At 36.5% G+C, this 21,290-nt stretch overlaps 2 protein-coding genes and 1 pseudogene across 2 annotated transcripts; all 3 read right to left on the minus strand.

The window, feature by feature from the left end:
* Window positions 1-2,230: 2,230 nt before the first annotated feature.
* On the minus strand, window positions 2,231-3,731 carry LOC144651072 (octopamine receptor beta-2R-like). Its single transcript, XM_078510947.1, has 2 exons — window positions 3,262-3,731; window positions 2,231-2,805 (listed from the first exon to the last, which is right to left on the minus strand). The coding sequence occupies exons 1-2, from the start codon at window positions 3,697-3,699 to the stop codon at window positions 2,353-2,355; spliced, it is 891 nt and encodes a 296-aa protein (XP_078367073.1). The 5' UTR covers window positions 3,700-3,731; the 3' UTR covers window positions 2,231-2,352.
* A 6,122-nt stretch (window positions 3,732-9,853) lies between these two features.
* LOC144651079 (octopamine receptor beta-2R-like) lies at window positions 9,854-11,077 on the minus strand. The gene has a single exon (XM_078510956.1). The coding sequence runs from the start codon at window positions 10,942-10,944 to the stop codon at window positions 10,051-10,053; it is 894 nt and encodes a 297-aa protein (XP_078367082.1). The 5' UTR covers window positions 10,945-11,077; the 3' UTR covers window positions 9,854-10,050.
* A 3,970-nt stretch (window positions 11,078-15,047) lies between these two features.
* On the minus strand, window positions 15,048-20,583 carry LOC144647584 (octopamine receptor beta-2R-like; annotated as a pseudogene).
* Between the last annotated feature and the right edge of the window lie 707 nt (window positions 20,584-21,290).

A 21,290-nucleotide genomic window follows, 5' to 3' on the forward strand; every position in this document is an offset into this window, starting at 1 on the left:
GGGTATTCAGGACAAACAGGGTGAGAATATATGTTTGTTCGCTTGACTTGGAAACTTGAGACTTTTATCCTACTATCTTTCTGATAATTATGCAATATATATAATTCCTGTTCCTAACTGGAAAAGGAAAAAAATATCAACTTCATTAAGTTAATTGGCCAGTCCCTTTGTAATTCATTGTGAATTAGCACAAAGCGCATAACTAAGGTTTGACCCGGAGAGTGAAAGCAAGTTGTGCGTGATCCGTGAATTGGCCGGAATTGGTGGCGTTATTACGTTAAATCCTCCGAATAAACAAAGATCAGCCTGTTTGCTTTTCATCTTTAATGGCGCAAATTATCTACATTTTTGTCATTTAACCGTCAACGTTAACGAATAAAAATATGTATTCCTCCAAGAAATAACGGTTTGGTTATTTTCCTCTTACATTCACGTGGATGAGTAAGTAACTCAACGGTAACTGAACTTCAGTCTTATTTTTATTATTTATTTTAATTAATAAAAGTCAAACCCAAACAAATTGGTGTGAAGGCCTCTTGCTAAAGCAAAAGTCTACAGAAATCTAATTATAAAGCTTTAGAACATTCGTGTTATCAGACTAAAACGATAGCTACTTGACGCAGCCTTTAAAAGCCAGTGCAATTATCATAAAAGATAACAAACAAAGCGTTTAATCGCGTTTCCTCTAGCTGAAATTAGTTATACGTACATGTTCCTGATATTAAGCTTCATTTGCGCAGAAAACACCTGTTATTTTTATTATCTGACTGTGTATGAAGACTTCACGAAGCAATTATTCGTATTAAAAATTTCTCTTGACGTATTAAAATAAGACAATTATAGCACATGGATTAAAACCTGAATCACTAAGAGACTGTCTCTCTAACACGGCCGGATCGATTCCGGATTGAAAAATAAAATCGCCTGATTTTTTATGTGGTGAAAGGCCTTTATGCTAAAGCAATAAAACAACAATTATTTTGTTTCTTGTTTTTAAACTTTTTTCGTTAGTGCTAAAAATTATTTTGACCGACTGGTCGCGCGCGCCCGCCCGAAATCCGACATGATTGTTTACCTTTTTTAAGCAATCGATGCAAAGCAAGGACAGCGTTCACTGCCATAATTTTAACATAGCAACAAAGAACTAGGTCTATTTTATGGCCTTTAGGAGTTTTAAGCAATCTGAAGTTAATCTATTGGTATTCTATAATGCCATCCACCCCTGCGTTAAGGGGTTCGGGGGACAACCCGAAAATTGGTCATTTTGTGGACCTCTTTTCTCAGCTGGCAGATGGGATCAAAAGATGGCAGTAACGTAATTGTAAAGTCTTAACATTCGCCTACAAGAATATATAAACGAATGTTGTCTATAACACCTTTTCTGTATACGCTGAAAGAATTTTTTTTTTTTTTAATTTTGAGAAATTACCAAAAATAACACCAAATCGCTAATTGTTTAAAGCCTAAAAACACCTTAGAGGTCTTAGACCAAATACCTGTCTTACATCAAGAAAACTAAAGGAAAGTAAACTGGAAGAATACGGAATATAAATACAATACCAGCGACAATGGAAATCCACATTCATTTTACAAAAACAACCTTTATTATGCACATGTTAAGCGAGTTAAATTCAGGCTAGTTAACGTATGTACGACAGTAGCACAACGGTAAAATTCTCGGTCTCATTGTTATGATTTATTTAAATTTTTAACGCACGTCAAACCCAAACAAATTGGCGTGGATGTGGCTGGTGCATTATTTTCAGAGTCCAAAGCTTTTTAACAAACATTATGTGTTATAAGCCCAGAACGACAGCCACTTGATATAGCATTTGATTGACATTTTCATGCATTTGTGTCGATTTTCCGATCTCTTTGACCAATCAAAGTAGCATTTAGCCACGTGCACCTTGTATGGAGTTGTTTTGCAAAAGCAACTTCTTCTTCAATATCTTCTACAGTGAATTGCTGGCAGCATGAGTAAGCTATTCAGGAAAAAATATTAGTTAACTGCAGAATCATAAAGAGTCAGTATAATGATCATAAAAAATAACAGGCAAGGCATTTTATCATCTATTGACTAGCTGAAACAAGATTCGTTCAACAAAGCAACTAACTCAAGCACCATCAATATTTTACAACACGCATTTATTTTCCCTTTTCATTAAGACAGAAAACATTATACAAATCCTTGTCATGGCGGCTTAAAGTCTCATTTCAGCCGTTCCTTTCTAAGTTAATTTTAAAGACAAACTTAAAGACGAATTACGCATAATTCTCTAAAATCTTGTAAAATCGCTGTTTACAAGTATCAGTTCTAACGAACTAGAAAATACTCTTTTTTTACGAAGTCTAGCTTTGTAGAGTAAAACAGTTGTCTAAAACAGGATGAACTTTGTTTCGCTGTTTTACGTCGACACAACAAATACATCTGTTAATTTCCTTTTTTATGTCCCTCTTGTAAAAAGCGTAAGCTACAGGATTAATGGCGGAGTTTAAAACTAGAAGAGGTATTTTATATTGCTCGTCATTACATGGTTTGCGATCGTTGAAAAAGTATACAAAAGTGCAGCGAATATAAAATCCATAACATAACAGAAACAAGCCGATAACAATTCCCATTATTTTGATCGCGGAGTTCTCTTGAGGTTTAAACAAAACGCGATGGTTGAAACGTAACTGTTGTGCTGTGATGCGGGCAGCACGGCCGTGCTTATAAACAACGTGTAACATGGATGCAAAGAAGAATATTAAAATTAAACATGGTAGAAACTCGAAAACTGTCAAAGACATCCAAGAGAGAAGCTTAAGGTCATTGCCCTGAAATAGAACTGAACACAATTTTTTAACCAAACTCCGCCTACTGGTTTATTACTTTAAGGGAACTTAAATTTTGAAATAAAAAAGGGGGGTCACCAGATTCGTTTAGGAGCAGGAAGACCTTGTATATTCCATATAATTCCTTTAAAATTCCTCTGCGAGTACTAGCAAAGTAAACGTTTTTAGCGATAATTTAATTTTCAAACACAAGAATTGATCTGTTTTCATTTTCCAGAAAGAATTTGATCGCTACACCCAAAATATGAGAAAAAATTAATAGGTCACCAGACTCGTTTACGAGAAAGCGACAATTTACTTCTCTCGCGGACTAAGCCACATAGAAAAAAGCCGCCATTTTGTTTATGTGCGCGCGCTCGCGCGCGCTTATTACGCGTAAAATTCTGCGCAGTAAGGATGCGCAATGCAATACAGGGCAATGACCTTAAGAGATGTCTTAAAAATATACCAGGCAAGTGCAGAAACCATTCTTAAGAGAACTGGTATTCCCCAAGATAAGGAAACCATTTGAATAACACGGCGGCGCTTCATAAAAGTCAAGTATTTTAGAGGCTTGACAACAGCAATGTAGCGATCCAGTACTAAACTGCACAAGTTCGTCACGGACGCGTACCCGAACAGTAACCTTACAGTAGTTATCCAGCTAGATTGTGGGTTGCAGCCAGTTGCTTTCTCACAGAAGAACATTGAAGGAACAACGCTCATCCCAACACAGAAATCCGCCACCGCGAGTGAAACGATAAACGCGTTGGTTTTGGTGCGAAGCTGTCGTTTGCTACAAACAAGGAAGATAATAAATCCATTTCCAGTTATGGTCAGGATGGAAAGAAACCAGCCAAGAATCCAAAACCAAGTTTCCATTTTCCGGCAAGAAGGTGTTTTACTTGCTTATCACCGAGAAATTTCAAAACACTGATATGAAAATTATCATTTACGAATATATTTAAAAGACATCTGTCATCTTAATTAATTGGTATTAAAGGTTGCTCTCTTGACGATGTAAAATAAGACAATTATAGCGCATGGTTAAAAACTTGAAACATTAAGTCTTCTCACGGTATTGGTAACATCAAATATGCCTTTGCTTTTTGACCGAAATAGCTCTTTGAGCAAACCCGTAAATCGTTGCAATTAGATGATATAAATTTGCAGTAAATAGCAGTTTAGGCTTTAAATCAGTCGAATTTTTAGCAAGCCAATATCATAATGCACAGCCTGTCTGTGACTGCTTATGAATAATGATTTGTTAAAAGAAGAAGGAAAGAAAAAATATCTTCAGTATGGGTTTGCAGTCACGGACAGAAGGTATTCAGTGGAGTTTTCTCTAGTTTGATACATGCAGATTATTCTCTTTCCAAGAACCATCAAGAGTGGGGAATTTGATGCCCCGTGAAGCCATAACCACTGGGCCATTTGCCCGTGTAATGCGGAAATTGAACGGAATACTGTGTGTTCAAAAGAAAGTTAAATTTCCGGGGGGAAGGCTCTCTTATAATTAAATAATACTTTATTACATCAAAATTGGTGCTTCTATACACCAATGTAAGCAGCATTGCGTTTGGAGGCAGCACGTCCCTATAAAACTTTGAATTAATAAGCCAAAGCGACTGAGAAATACACACTTTTTAACAAAAAGTAGTATTATGGCTATTCAGGACAAACACTCATCATTTTGTTCGCTCGACTTCGAAACTTATAAAGGAATATGTAAGTGAACATGTTCGAGGTCTGTAGCGACCCTAAAGGGACTTTTTTTAAAAAAAATAATTATCATGTATATTTATTTATGTGTTTTGGGACAAGAATTAATACAAGTTTCATTCAGTGGATTGGCTAGTGCAACGATCCGTTATTATTCATCGTGACAATTAATACAGAGCACCAAGCAAGACTTTATAGGTTTTCTCCCAGGATCCGAAAGGGTTTGCTTTCGTTATATGGGCTAAATCTTCCGGTCAAAATTTTGTTTTTCGCTCGCGCTCTCGACAAAAGAAAAGCAAAGTCGACCGCACGCACAAATATAAGAAGTCTGACGTCATATAACTAAAATAAGACTAACGAGAACTTACTGTAGTAAGCGGCGTTGATGTGACACAGCCAATATGACATTGATTATATAATGACAATGAAAATGATAATGATAATGACAATAATCATTGCGGATATTTTTGTGTTCATTGCATGTTTTCACGTTTTGCCACGAGTATCTTATTTTTTTTTTTTCTGTAATGCGGGCAGCACGATCGTGCTTACAAACAACGTGTAACATGGATGCAAAGAAGAATATCAAAATTAAACATGGCAGGAACTCTACAAATATGACATTTATCCAAAAAATAATGTTAAAGAGAAGGGATTCTTTAAAAATAAACCGATTTAGTGCAAAAACCGTTCTTAAGAGAATTTGGATTCCCCAAGATAAGGAAACCATTTGAATAACACGTCGACGCGTCGTAAAAGTCAAATATTTTAAAGGCTTGACAACAGCAATGTAGCGATCCAGTACTAAACAGCACAAGTTCGTCACTGATGCGTACCCGAACAGTAACCTTACAGATTGTATTTGGTGAGACTGTGGGTTGCAGCCAGTTGCCATCTCACAAAAGGCCATTGAAGGGACAACGCTCATCCCGACACAGAAATCCGCCACTGCGAGTGAAACGATAAATGCGTTGGTTTTGGTGCGAAGCTGGCGTTCGCTGCAAACAAGGAAGATAATAAACCCATTTCCAGTTATGGTCAGGATGGAAAGAGACCAGCCAAGAATCCAAAACCAGGTTTCCATTTTCCAGAGGTGTTTTACTTGTTGATCTTCAAAAACTTCTAAACACTGATGTGAAAATTACCACTTGCGAAATATAACATATTTTAAACACATCTGTTCATCGTAATTAATTCGTATTAAAATAAGACAGTTATAGCACAATGTTGGAAACCTGAATCATAAAGTATTCACATCGGTGTAACTGATAAGTTTTCTTTGATTTTTTGATCGAAGCAGTTTAGATTGAAGCAAAATAAAAATTTGCACTACATTTTTAATGTGCAGTAGTCGACGAAAGTTTAACAGGAAAAGAAAGTTCCACAGCTGAAAACAGTTGTTTGAAGTTGGAGTGAAATGCCCCGAGGAGTTGCTTCTCTGGAAAGTTCTTTAATGACAATATGTCATTTTTTGTATGGTTTGTCAAGCTTCTTTTATAAGGGGGCAGTAGAATGATATCGTTATATCGAGGAATCGTTATATCGGGGTTCCGTCCCATACATTTTACTTTTGCCGGGACACAACATATTCATCGTTATATCGGGAATATCGTTATATCGAAGATCGTAATATCGGGGTTCCACTGTATATAGCGACGACTGAGAAATACGCTTTTTACGCAAAATCAAACGTTTCGGGTATTCAGGACAAACACGGCGAGAATACATGTTTGTTCGCTTGACTTGGAAACTTGAGACTTTTATCCTACTTTCTTTCTGATATGAAATAAATATATGAAATTTATATATTTGTACTGCGGATATACATTTTAAGCAAATGAAAGATCATCTCAGTGATGTACTCAACTAAAGCAGTTGAGAAAAGCAAGCCTGAAAAAAAATTCAGGCTTTTCCCGTTCAAGCCTGAATTTGGAATTATTTTTACATTTTTACGGGTTTAAAAGCACATTTTTATTGATTTTAAGTACTTTGCAGTAGTTTTGGATGGTTTTCTGGCATTTTGGAAAAAAATTGAAATCCAAGATCGCGGATCAAAGAGGGCGGCTGTTTTGACATCATGATGTAATTGTCACGTGATGTGACGTCACCATCCCACGTGACGTATACCAAAAGAAAGATGTTCGGACATACAATATATCCTATAAGTTTCATTGTGATTGCTTAAATATTCTGGAAGTTACATAGGGGGGGGGGGGGGCTTCCGAAGCCGCCTCCCCCCCCCCTCCCCGGTCAGAGAAGGTCCAAAAAAGCCCGGTCTGAATAGGGTTAAAATATCTTTCTGATAATTATGCAATATATATAATTCCTGTTCCTAACTGAAAAAGGAAAAAATAAGAATTTCATTTAGTTGGTTGGACAGTCCCTTTATAATTCATTGTCAATTAGCACAAACCGTATAACTAAATTTGACCCAGAGAGTGAAAGCGGTTGTGCGTGATCCGTGAATTAGCCGAAATTGGTCGCGTTATTACGTTAAATCCTCCGAATAAACAAAGATCGGCTTTTCGTCTTTAATGGCGTAAATTATCTGTATTTTTTATAATTAAACCGTCATTGTTCCTCTTCTGTTTATTGTTACCTTTTCGGTTCTTTTCTACCTTAGCAAACCATTATTTTGAGGTTTCAATCGATTTCAGAGCAATTTTAATACGGTTCCCTCTACGAACAATGAAGCTTAAAGGCTATAATAAAAGTGTTTATATATATTGTTGATTTTCACATAAGGAATAAAACGATAACGAATAAAAATATGTATTCTCCCAAGAAATAACAGTGTGGTTATTCCTCTAGAACGGTAGTCACTTGACGCAGCTTTAAAAAGCCAGTATAATAATCATATAAGATAACAAACAAAGCGTTTAATCGCCCAGTCTGGCTGAAATTAGTTATACGTACATGTTCCTGATATTAAGCTTCATTTGCGCAAAAAACACCTGTTATTTTTTATTTTTTGGCTGCGCATGAAGACTCCAAGAAGACTCTCTTGACGTATTAAAATAAAAACAATTATAGCACATGGTTTAAAACCTGAATCAGTAAGAGGCTGTCTCTCTAATAACGGCCCGATCGGGTTCTGGATAAAAAAATAAAATCGCCTGATTTTTGTGTGGTGAAAGAAAGGCCTTTTTGCCAAAGGAATAAAACCACAATTACCTGCTCTGCTAAGCCTGCTCTAGTAAGCCTGCTCCCTGCTCTAGTAAGCTCGATTTTGATATTACTCGTTATTACTCGCACATGTGCTGATACAAACGGCCATAACTTTTGAAATACTGAAAACGTACATGGGATTTTGTATATTTTAGCCAATAAAGGACTTTACTTTTTGGCTGTGTAGAGTAGAGTTATCAGCTAGGTCCCGAAATTGAAACATCGCTTTAGGGATCATGTCAGCGACATATGCAAGAAAGCCAGCCAAAAAGTGGGTGTGTTAGCAAGACTTCGCCATCTTATTTCATGTGAGACTAAGCTCCACTTATTCATAACTGCAATACCCCCTAATTTAACATACTGACACACAATTTGGCACTTCTTCAAAGCTTCTGACAGGCGCAAGCTTGAAAGAGTACAAGAATGCGTGCTAAGACAGACACCTATGATGCTCTTCTAAGCCGTGCAAAGCTACCCTCCCTTCATAACAGACGTATTCAGGATATCGCGATCCTTATGTTCAAAGTTAAAAACGGCCTTGCACCTGACTACATAATGGAACTTTTCAGAAATTCTAACAAGGGCTATTCTCGTAGAAACGCAAACTTCGATCTGCCTCGGTTCTCTTCAGTTCGTTATGGAAACCACTCCATTAGATATCTTGGTCCTTATCTTTGGTCCTGACTGAGCGAAATTGACAAAAATAGACTGACGATCGGTGACTTTAGAAAGAATATAAGAGATAAAGACCTCACTGCTCTCATCTAGGACGCGTGTTCCAATTGTCTTATATGCACTATCTGATACATGACACCTTATCTTTTTTTAATCAATCTTGTATTATATTATATTTGTTCTTATCTATTCTTCCTAATTTTTTTTATAGTAAACTATTGCATTTTAAATTGTACATTGTAAATTTTAACATATTGTAAAGTAGTAGAGTGTCCAAAATTAATTTTTAATATCGCATTTTTAATTGTACATTGTAAATTTTAATGTATTCTTAAGTAGTAGAGTGTCCCCAATAAGCTTCTGTTAGCTAAATACTTACCCTGACATTTCAATTAAGTTCTCATTATTATTCTAAATCAAAGTCATTTTTCAGCCTTCGTTCCATGCCGATCAGTAGTGGTTGATTTCGCATTTCCAGGTAAAACTAGGGAAAACTTGCTCCTTTCTTAGAAAACTAGAAATGTTTATGAACAAATTGATATAATTGTCGGTGTTCGATGCGAATGAAATATTTACAGCGGCTCGAAAAATGCCTATTTTTCTAATTTTCCAGACGTTGCGGCGGGACCGAACGGGCAAAATATTTCAGTTAATGGATTCTAACGCGGCCAGAAAATTATTTTGAATTAAACTATATCTGTTTAAGGTCTAGCCTCGGTTAAGTCTTTCAGTTGCCAGAGTTTCAAGCAAAATTATTTTTTACGAGAAATTTGAGAGGGCGGATTTAAAAAAAATTGCCTCTTAAAGCCTCCAAATATCTTAGACGTCTTAGAACAATATGGAATATAAATACAATACCAGCGACAGTGGAAATCCACCTTTATTTTACAAAAAACCCCTTTATTTTACACCTGTTAAGCCAGTTAAATTCAGGCTAGTTAACGTACGTACGACAGTAGCACAACGGTAAAATTCTCAATCTCATTGTTTTGATATATTTTAATTTTTAACCAAAGTCAAACCCAAACAAATTGGCGTGGATGCGGCTGGTGCATAATTTTCGGAGTCCAAAGCTTTTTAACAAACATTATGTGTTATTAGCCCAGAACGACAGCCACTTGATGTAGCATTTGATTACCATTTTCATTCATTTGTGCCGATTTTCCGATCTCTTTGACCAATCAAATAACTTTTAGCCACCTTGGATGGAGTTGTTTTGCAAAAGCAGCTTCTTTTTCAATATCTTCTATAGTTAATTGCTAGCAGCATGACCAAGCTATTCAGAAAACTAATATCAGTTAACAAGTGCGGTACTGCGGAATCATAAAAAGTCAGTACAATGATCATAAATATACTAGGCAAATAATTTTATAATCTTGTGGCTAGCTGAAACAAGTTTCGTTCAACAAAGCAACTAACTCAAGCACCATCAATATTTTATAACACGCATTTATTTTCCTTTTATATTAAGACAGAATACATTATACAAATCCTTGTCATGGTGGCTTTTTTCAATCAACATTAAGACTCATTTCAACCGTTTCTTTCTAAGTTAATTTCAAAGACATCCTTTAAGACGAAGAACGCATAATTTTCTAAATTGTTGTAAAATTTCTGTTTACAAGTAAAAGTTCTAACGAACTAGAAAAATTCTCTTTTATACGAAGTCTAGCTTTGTAGAGTAAAACAGTTGTCTTCATTAACAGGATGAACTTTGTTTCGCTGTTTTACGAAGACACAACAAATACGTCTTTTCATCTCCTTCTTTATGTCCCTCTTGTAAAAAGCGTAAGCTACAGGATTAATGGCGGAGTTTAAAACTAGAAGAGGTATTTTATATTGCTCGTCATTACATGGTTTGCGGCCATTAAAAAAGTATACAAAAGTACAGCGAATATAAAATCCGTAACACAACAGAAACAAGCCGATAACAATTGCCATTATTTTGATCGCGGATTTCTCTTGAGGTTTGAACAAAACGCGATGGTTGAAACGTAATTGTTTTGCTGTGATGCGGGCAGCACGGCCGTGCTTATAAACAACATGTAACATGGATGCAAAGAAGAATATCACAATTAAACATGGTACAAACTCGAAAACTGTCAAAGACATCCAAGACAAAAGAGATGCCTTAAAAATATACCAGGCAAGTATAGAAGTGATTCTTAAGAGAACTGGTATTCCCCATGATAAGGAAACCATTTGAATAACACGGCAGTGCGTCATAAAAGTCACGTATTTCAGAGGCTTGACAACAGCAATGTAGCGATCTAGTACTAAACTGCACAAGTTCGTCACTGACGCGTACCCGAACAGTAACCTTACAGAAATTACCAAGTACCAGTAAGATTGTGGGTTGCAGCCAGTTGCCATCTCGCAGAAGAACATTGAAGGAACAACGCTCATCCCGACACAGAAATCCGCCACCGCGAGTGAAACGATAAACGCGTTGGTTTTGGTGCGAAGCTGGCGTTTTCTGCAAACAAGGAAGATAATAAATCCATTTCCAGTTATGGTCAGGATGGAAAGAGACCAGCCAAGAATCCAAAACCAGGCTTCCATTTTCCGGCAGGAAGGTGTTTTACTATACTTGCTTATCACCGAGAAATTTCAAAACACTGATATGAAAATTATCATTTACGAATATATTTAAAAGACATCTGCCATCTTATTTAATTGATATTAAAGGTTGCTCTCTTGACGATGTAAAATAAGCCAATTATAGCACGTGGTTAAAAACCTGAATCATTAAGTCTTCCCACGGTATTGGTGACATCCAATATTCCTTTGCTTTTTGACCGAAACAATTAAGAATAAACTCCTAGGCTCGTTGAGCGAACCCGTAAATTATTGCAATTAAATTATATAAATTTGCAGTAAATAGCAGTTTAGGCTTTTAATCAGTCGAATTGTCAGCAAGCCAATATCATAATGCACAGCCCGAGTGTGACTGCTTATGAATAATGATTTGTTAAAAAAAGGAAAGAAAAAACATCTTCAGTATGGGTTGCAGTCAAGGACAGGAGATATTTAATGGAGTTTTCTCTCGTTTGATGTAGGTTATTCTTTTTCCAAAAATCATCAAGAGTGGGGAATTTGACGCTCCGTGCAGCCCTAATCTGACTGGGCCATCAAAATTGGTGATACTTCTTTCAGACTACTTTTAAGTCTGATGTCATCCTAAGGCTAACTAAGGCTAATTAACTGTAGTTAACAGCGTTATATTAATATGATCGCAAAGTCGACCGCACGCACTAATATAACAAGTCTGACGTCATATAACTAGAACAAGTCTAACGAGAACTTACTGTAGTAAGCGGCGTTGATGTGACACAGCCAATATGACATTGATAATGACAATGATAATGACAATAATCATTGCGGCTATTTTTATGTTCATTGCATGTTTTCAAGTTTTGACACGAGTATGTTAATTTTTTTTTCGCTTCGTTATGTAATTTTTGGTTTTACGGTCCTTTTTTTTGGATTGATAGTTTATTAATACAACTTCGCAACCCAAAGGTTGTTGTATAACTTAAATTTTAGTTTATTGTATTTTATTGTATTTTCTTATTTCCTTCGCTTTATCAATAATTTTTTTTGGTTGAAATTTATATGTAGCCTTTCCTTAGTAATTTACATCACTCGCTTGAAAGTTAAAACAATTGTTGGACTCAGTGAAGTTACGTTGTCATGTATTAAGTTATTGAAGGGACCTAGAATGGAAAGATACCCGTCAAGAATTAAATCAAGCTTCCATTTTCCGGAGGGTGGTTTGCTTGCTGCTTGCCTATCTTTTGATCAAACGAAAACATAAACAAAATCTTTCACGGAGTATTTTTAAAGTTTTGAACAAGGTAAGGTGACCTCCTTTGACGTTGCCGTAGAAAATAATTTTGTCGTCACAGAGGCCTCAATCTATTCATCAGAAAAACCTAAACGAATGTGTGCTAAAAGTTACTCTTTAGCATTATTGGTGTAGTATGCGCAAGACAGGAATGCCTAAACCATTACGAGACAATTACGGTAGATGATCACATGATTAAAAACCTAAATCATTAGCCTTCAGATCGGTATACGTGATGTATAACTCTTTGTTTATTGACTCGAGCAGTTTAGATTATTAATTCTGAAAATGGGATTTAACCTGCAACATTTACTTTAAAATGCTGTTCAATAATAAACGGACTTTTTGATATGTCAATTGTGTGCTCATGATTTTTGTTTTTTTCTCAAATTTTTCCAGTTTCCTTTAACAAAATTGCAAAATTCGTATGATTTTACTTTCCATTATATTTTGGCTTGATTTTTGTTATCTTCTGACTTTCTTCGAAAGTTGTGAAATCCAAGACGGCGGAACTAATGACATTATATGACGTCATAGCCTATACAAATTAGCCATCTTGTAGAGCAATCTAAGGGCTTTCTACCCAATAGGCGATTTCACACTAGAAGAAGAACAAATCGTCCGCGATTTCGACGCCAACAAAATATTTGTTAGCAGACTAACAGCATTGACGTAAAAAGAGATCGGCCTCTTTGCTTTTTTATATCTCGTGGCGTCAATTATCTTTCGGTATCTTCACTTTTGCAACTAAACCATTCTTGTTTCATCTTCAGTTTCTTTTTCACTCTTTGGTGCTTTTCTACCTTAGAGTATACTATTTTTCGAGGTGTCATTCTATTTCAGGGTAATTTTCACACAGTTACCTTGACGTGCAAAAAAAAAAAAAAAAAAAACAAGGAAGCAAACGCTTAAGATTAATATGTGTTTTCTCCCAAGTAATAACTTCCAAACCATTTAGCAAATTCTCTCTCACAATCCTCCAGATGTCTTAGACAAACACAACGGTGAAATCCTTTTATATTGTTTTTATTTTTTATGAAAAAAAAAAAACGAATTCGAGCACAAATGAAATGGTCTGAGAGATGAGCCTTGTTAAAGCTAAATGTGTAGGTGTCAAAGGTTCTAAAACATTCCGTGTATTCTGTCGATATTTGCACTTTTGCAATTAAACCATTCCTGTTCCATTTTCAGTTTGTTATCACTCATTGGAGATTTCTGTTTTTCTTTCGCCCACGCGCTCGACGAAAAGAAAGCTGCGAAAGGAGGGGGTCTGCTGGTTAACAGACTAAAAACACATACTTATCTAAACAAAGACATGCATGTCTCCTCCGCAGCCGTTATTTTTGGAAGGAGACTAAACAATGACCGGCCTGTTTGCTTTTCATCTTTAATGACGCAAGTTATTATTGTTGATTTTCAAACAAGAAATAAAACGTAAACGAGTAAGATATGTATTCCCCCCAAAAACAACTTTCAAAACCTTTAAACAATTTTCACTTACATTCATCCAGCTGACCTAAATAGCACAACAGTAAAATTCTCTAACATTTGTTATCTATTTAAGTCAAAAAGAGGAATTCAAGAAGAAATACAGGTAAATGGTCTGGTAGAAAATAAAGGTGTCTAAAGCTTTTAAACATTCAGCGGTGTAATTAGCCCAGAACGTGCGATAGCCTTTTGATGTAGATTTTGACTGACATTTTAATGTGTTGTGTTTGTTTTGCGATCGTCTCGACCAATCAAATGTCAATCAACCACCTTGACGTTGTTTTGCATATGGTTTCTTCTTCATATCTTTGAAGTTTGTTGTCAGAATTGCCAGGCTATTGTTAAAACTACTAACTTGCGCGATAATGTCAGTTAAATGATCTTAAAAACTACCAAACAAAGCACGTTGATCACCATTTCTAGAACGGAAGCTGCAAGTAGGTTATTTAACAATAACACGAAAAGCTCGAGGTTTCTATAGGCTGATAAATGGCGAGGGCGAAGCCCCAAGCTAATTATAAAAAGCCGATGGAAACCAAGCATAGCATAACCCAGAGACCAACCTATTCAACAAAAAGTTCAGTTGAAGTAGTTTATTTATAGTTTTGGTTTGGGTTTCGGCAATTCAACTTGCGCGCACTCCCAGGGCAGCGTGCCGAAAATTAGACCGCGCTTGCGTAGCCAATTTTAATTAGATTGTCAGTTTCGCTAATAGCCAGTCACTTATTTATGCTTAAAGTGCATTATGTTCCTGACAAGTTTGTTTTTCGCAGGAAACGTTAGTCAGTTTTAGTTATTTGCACATCACCTGGTGTCGCTTTAGGAAAACAGAACGGGCATATTGCCATATTGATCGTGCAGCCTCAACAAAAACTGAACAGGCATTCTATTTTACAACCACGCTTTTATTTTCTCTATATTAATACAAAAGACACAAACCCTTGACACAAAACAGCCCTCTTCAAAGAACCAAAAGCCCCATTTCAGTGTTCCTAACGGAGTTAATTTCGACAACAAGTACCTAAAAAATACATTAAGTGCATTTAAATTTTACAATGGCTTCAATTTCTTAAGTTCAGGGTTCCACCCCAAATATCGTTTAATAATTGGTTAATTATTTTTACTCAAAAACAAACGAAAATGATTTCACCGCCGCATTTTCTCTTCCTTTCAAGATCCTTTTAATTATTAATTATGTTCAGAAATATTATACTCACAACAAATAACAATTCCTGTTTAATTTCGCTAGAAGATCACTCCTTGTTATAAAGTATAGCTTTCGAAAGTTAAAAATGTCTACTTAGCAGGATTTTAAAGTTTGTTAAATTTCTCACGTTGATACAACGGGCACGTCTTTTAATTTACGCCTTTTTATTTCGTTGTTTAAAACTAATAATAAAGAACTAGAAACATAGTATTCACAAAGTCTAGCTTTCTAGAGTAAAACAATTGTTTTCATAAACAGATTCAATTTTGTTTCGCTTTTTTCCGATGACACAACTAATACATCTTTTAAGAGCACAGGTTTCCTACGGTCAAACATATGTCGGTAAGAGTCCTTAAATGGATTTCGCTCATACTCTTACCATGGGTAGGCCTTAATATAAAATAAATCACAGTATACTTTGTTTGGCTAAATATCGATTTGTTTTCGAGAAAATCGATAATTCTAAAATCCAGCAAAATTGACGCATTCGGAGCTCAAAATTTATGCCGAGTTTGTTAGCTTCGCGTCGAAAAATAAAGCACTCAGGAAGAAAAGTACCTATTTAATATCGAAGAATAACATCAAATTAGTACGTCGAAAGCAATTTCTGCTCTTAAAGTCCTTTTATTTACAAAATATAATTACGTTTATTCGACACACTTTTGATTTAATTCAAAATAGGTCAAACTTATCGCTTTATTTAAGTATGAGCGAAGCGAAATAAATGGCCGAAAATTTGGTGTTAGACAGATAAATGATTGTTCTTTTTGATACTAAAAGGATTTCCTGGAGAAATGATTTAGTGCGATGCTTTCAGATCTCAAAGTTGCTTAAAATTCGTTAATTTAACCGACCGTGACATTGTTGATCTTATCAACATTATGTAAACATTCCACGCAAAGGTTAATTTTCCCCATGTGAACTTCAACTGAGTAAAATAAAAACATAGACTTGCTTACCGTGGTGTTCGCTGATATGTTGTAAATCCTGTTTTCCTCATTTACGACAAAACCTAAGCCCTCGGCGAAGCTGTTATCCAATTTTCTTGACGCGCCATTTGTAACTGATTTCCACGTCTTGAAGTGACAGTTCTTTTCCATGCATTCTTGAAAACAGTCCTGAGTCTTAACTGATCAGTGTAAACAGGAATACGAAGTACTTTGCTTTAAATCAACTTAAAGCTTAGCAGCAGTGGTAGATAAATCGATACGGCCGGCGAATCTTCGTTTCGAAAACCGCCATTTGAGATTTGTCGGCCCTTTGTCCTGCGGTATGCAGATAATTAATTCACACTTGAGTAACTTCCGGCACATGAAATCGACAACCACCGTGACCAGATAGCACCCTCCTTTTCGAAATATTGGTCGAGGCACTATTTTTATCATTTTAACATAAGCTCTCAATGAAGAACTTTTGGGCTGAACTTGTAATAAAGTTTCACTTCAGTTAGCCACCCTTCGAGAGAGTTGTTAAATGGTTGCATGAAATCCGGGTGGAAAGTTCTTCTGTTGCGTTGCTTCGCTTTGTTTCATATTTTTTATCCAGTTCTTACCCTTGTTCAAATTCTTGTCCCTTCTTCAGTGGAAAATTTGAAACGACGTTAAAATCCCTATAAGACGGAGATCTCTTTTAGACGAACTGAGTTGGAGCCGGTCCCGAAGGTACCCGTTTCAGAGAGAGTTGGCTGTACACAAAGCCTTAGATGGCGTCGTTGGATCCGTCTCCCGTGAATGTCAGTTAAAAATATATATACCGCTGTGTAGTCTAGCCTGTAAACAAGCTCTCCTTCTTTCTCCTGTGGAGGATTGGGCGAAATAAAAGCGGGAAGGAAAGGTGGGGAAGGGGTGGGGAAAAAAGGGACCATATATCATGTATATGCAGTTGTAATACCAGTCACGGTAAACAATTTATAATAAAACGCTGAACATTTATGACTGTATAAAAAATTATTGGTGTAAAAATTAAGAAAAGTACACGTAATCAGAAGTTTGTTATGGACTTCTGACGTGATGCCATATTTTGTATTTATTTCTGCAAAGTACAACAAAGCATTTATACCAAAGTAGCATTATTAAAAAAAAATGAGCATAATTACAGTTGAGCATTATATCGGACAAAAAACAAGCATTGTTAGAAGCATAACATTCCCTTTTTACCAGCGTAATTGGAAGGGCCTCTGGTATTCAGTTAGAAAGAACTTGCATTCAAAAGATACCGCGTTCTAGAAACAAGTCACCCCGTTTTGGCTGCTGATATTTTGGAACTTTTGTGTGTTCAAAATACCATATCTCGTTCTAGATATCGTCTGATATTGAAAATCCCGTTTTAGATCGGGAACCCAAAACCACGACCTCATTGGACGGCACAGAGCCGTTTTTGGGGAATACCCCAGCTTCGACAACTCCTTCCTAATAAAGTTCGCCTATTGAATTGAGAATTAAGGTGATTATAAAGTTATTACTTTATATCTCTTGTTGTTTGGAAACTTGAGTCGTATTATTATAACCGTCTTATTTATGAAGGAATAGACTGCGGATAATATTTGAAACTTAAACCGTTTTCTCCTAATAGCTTCCAAATCAACTCAAAAACACACCGGAAAACAGGTTTAAAAACAGGCGAGGCGCTTGTCCCTCCCCGCAAGCTCTGGCGGGGGCACCTTCCCTTGTTTACGCCGGACCCCAACAGAATATATACATGGTCATATTTTTTAACATTCACGGAAGACGGATCCAACGATAACATCTTAGATTTTGCTTTCACCTGTTTTGCCTTGACCTAATCAAGAACTTGGACAAAGGTAAGAACAAAAAAAAAAACTATAAAGCGAAGCAACGCAACAGAAGAACCTTAGACCCGGGAGTTAAAAGCGCTGTCATGCAACTATTTAGCAACTTTCACAAACGGTAGCTACCTAAAGTGAAACTTAATTACATGTTCAGCCCAAAAGTTTTTCATTTAGAGCTTATATTAATATAGCAATAATATGGTGCCTCAACCAATACTATACCAAAACGCAGGGTGCTATCTGGGATCTGGTCACGGCGGTTGTCGATTTCATGTGCCGGAAGTTACGCAAGTGTGAAATACATTATCTGCACACCGCATGACAAAGGGCCGACAAATCTCAGTTTTCGAAAAGATGATTTGCCGGCCGAATCGATTTATCAACCACTGCTACTGTCCGGAACGTTTCGGTCCGATTTTCGGATAGGATCTAATTACACGGATAGGATAGGCCTTCTGTTTACACGGGGCCGTTCTGGAACCGGTGCGGGACGGAACCAAAACTGGACCTGCTATTTTGCAGGTCAAGTTATGGAACCGTTCCGGACCGGTTCCAGAACCGTCCTGTGTAAACACATGGATCGGTGCCAAACGCTTCCGTGTAAACAGAGGCCGATCCGGTCCGGTCCAGTTCGGAACGGCTCCGGTCCGGTCCCGTGTAAACGTAGCCTAGCTGGTTAGAGTATAAAAATGACTGAAAAACGGCAAGGACAGGACTAACACCAGGTGTCCGTCTTATAGAGATCTTCAATAAGGGAGAGTTGACTCTACAACTGTTTTGCCTTAGCCTAATCAAGAATTTGAACAAGGGTAAGAACTGGATAAAAAATATGCAGCAAAGCGAAGCAACGCAACAGAAGAACTTTCGACCCGGAAGTTAAAAGCGCTTTCATGCAACCATTTAACAACCATTTAACAACTCTCTCAGCCCAAAAGTTTTTCATTGAGAGCTTATGTTAAAATGATAAAAATAGTGCCTCAACCAATCACCAAAAAGCAGGGTGCTTTCTGGTCACGGTGGTTGTCGATTTCATGTGCCGGAAGTTACTCAAGTGTGAATTAATTATCTGCATACCGCAGGACAAAGGGCCGACAAATCTCAAATGGCGGTTTTCGAAACGAAGATTCGCCGGCCGTATCGATTTATCTACCACTGCTGCTAAGCTTTAAGTTGATTTAAAGCAAAGTACTTCGTATTCCTGTTTACACTGATCAGTTAAGACTCAGGACAGTTTTCAAGAATGTATGGAAAAGAACTGTCACTTCAAGACGTGGAAATCAGTTACAAATGGCGCGTCAAGAAAATTGGATAACAGCTTCGCCGAGGGCTTAGGTTTTGTCGTAAATGAGGAAAACAGGATTTACAATGTATCAGCGAACACCACGGTAAGCAAGTCTATGTTTTTATTTTACTCAGTTGAAGTTCACATGGGGAAAATCAACCTTTGCGTGGAATGTTTACATAATGTTGATAACAATGTCACGGTCGGTTAAATTAACGAATTTTAAGCAACTTTGAGATCTGAAAGCATCGCACTAAATCATTTCTCCAGGAAATCCTTTTAGTATCAAAAAGAACAATCATTTATCTGTCTAATACCAAATTTTCGGCCATTTATTTCGCTTCGCTCATACTTAAATAAAGCGATAAGTTTGACCTATTTTGAATTAAATCAAAAGTGTGTCGAATAAACTTAATTATATTTTGTAAATAAAAGGACTTTAAGAGCAGAAATTGCTTTCGACGTACTAATTTGATGTTATTCTTCGATATTAAATAGGTATTTTTCTTCCAGAGTGCTTTATTTTTCGACGCGAAGCTAACAAACTCGGCATAAATTTTGAGCTCCGAATGCGTCAATTTTGCTGGATTTTAGAATTATCGATTTTCTCGAAAACAAATCGATATTTAGCCAAACAAAGTATACTGTGATTTATTTTATATTAAGGCCTACCCATGGTAAGAGTATGAGCGAAATCCATTACAGGGCTCTTGCCAAGAATTTTCATTTTTGTTTGAAATTTGTGCATATGTCCTCTTAATTTCCTTCTTTATGTCCCTCTTGTAGAAAGCGTAAGCTACAGGATTAATGGCGGAGTTTAAAATTAAAAGAGGTATTTTATATTCCTCGTCATTACATGGTTTGCGATCATGAAAAATTCTTGCAAAACTACAACGAATATAGATTCCGTAACACAGTAAAAACAAGCCAATAACAACTGCCATAAGTTTGACTGCAGATTTCTCCTGAGGTTTGAACAAAACATGATGGTTGAAACGTAACTGTTGTGCTGTGATGCGGGCAGCACGATCGTGCTTATAAACAACATGTAACATTGATGCAAAGCAGAATATCAAAATTAAACATGGCAAGGACTCAAAAAATATCACAATTATCCAAAGGAAATAAGATATTTTAAAATAAAACCAGCTAAGTGCGGAAAACATTCTTAAGAGAACTTGGATTCCCTAAGACAAGGAAACCATTTGAATAACACGGCGACGCGTCATAAAAGTCAAGTATTTTAGAGGCTTGACAACAGCAATGTAGCGATCCAATACTAAACTGCACAAGTTCGTCACTGACGCGTACCCGAACAGCCACCTTACAGTAGATATCCAGTAAGATTGTGGGTCGCAGCCGGTTGCCATCTCACAGAAAAACATTGGTGGAACAACGCTCATCCCGACACAGAAATCCGCCACTGCGAGTGAAACGATAAACGCGTTGGTTTTGGTGCGAAGCTGGCGTTTGCTGCAAACAAGGAAGATAATAAATCCATTTCCAGTTATGGTCAGGATGGAAAGAGACCAGCCAAGAATCCAATACCAGGTTTTCATTTTCCGGCAAGAAGGCCTTTTACGTGATAATCACCGAGAAATTTCTGAAGACTGATGTGAAAATGATCAGTTACGAAATATAGTATATTTTAAAGACATCTGTTCATTTTAATTTATTCGTATTAGAACTTTATCTCTTGACGTATAAAATAAGCAAATGGTTGAGAACCTGAATCATCAGGCCTTTACATCAGCATTTGTGACAAAAATATTTCTTTGCTCTTTGACCGAAGCAGTTTAGATTAAAAAAAGAGAGACAAATTTGAGAAACATGCATTTTTAATCTGCAACAGTCAACTTAAGTTTATCAAAAAAAGTTTCACAGTTGAAATGAAAGCAAAATGCCCATGAGAAGTTGTCACTCAAGAGAGTTCTTCAATGACATTTGTTCCCTTTTTGTATGGTTTGGCAAGCTTTTTCTAACCAAAACGAAACAAAAGCTTTCAAATAATAAGCCGACCGAAATACGTCCTTTTTCACAAAATGTAGTATTATGGCTATTCAGAACAAAATTGGCGAGAATTATTCTGTTCGCCCGACTTGGAAACTTCTAAAGGAACATACAGGTGAATATGTGCGAGGTTTGTAGCGACCCTAAAGGGACTATTTTTACTCCCTTTTACCTTTTAATAATTGAGCATGTATAATTTTTTACCCTTTCTGGAAAAGGAAAAATATAAATTTCATTAAGTGTATTGGCCAATATCCGTAATTCATTATGACAGTTGACAAAGCAT

This window comes from Oculina patagonica, chromosome 1 (genome assembly GCF_052425735.1).
Source record: "Oculina patagonica isolate OP01 chromosome 1, crgOcupat, whole genome shotgun sequence".
NCBI classification, from domain to species: Eukaryota; Metazoa; Cnidaria; class Anthozoa; order Scleractinia; family Oculinidae; genus Oculina; species Oculina patagonica.

Excerpts from the sequence above, each read along its gene's own strand:
- LOC144651079 (XM_078510956.1), bottom strand. The coding sequence starts at position 10,944 with ATGGAAGCCTGGTTTTGGATTCTTGGCTGGTCTCTTTCCATCCTGACC.
- LOC144651072 (XM_078510947.1), bottom strand. The coding sequence starts at position 3,699 with ATGGAAACTTGGTTTTGGATTCTTGGCTGGTTTCTTTCCATCCTGACC. Across the intron at positions 2,806-3,261 it reads TTTTTAAGACATCTCTTAAG|CTTCTCTCTTGGATGTCTTT; the intron begins GTCATTGCCCTG and ends AATGACCTTAAG.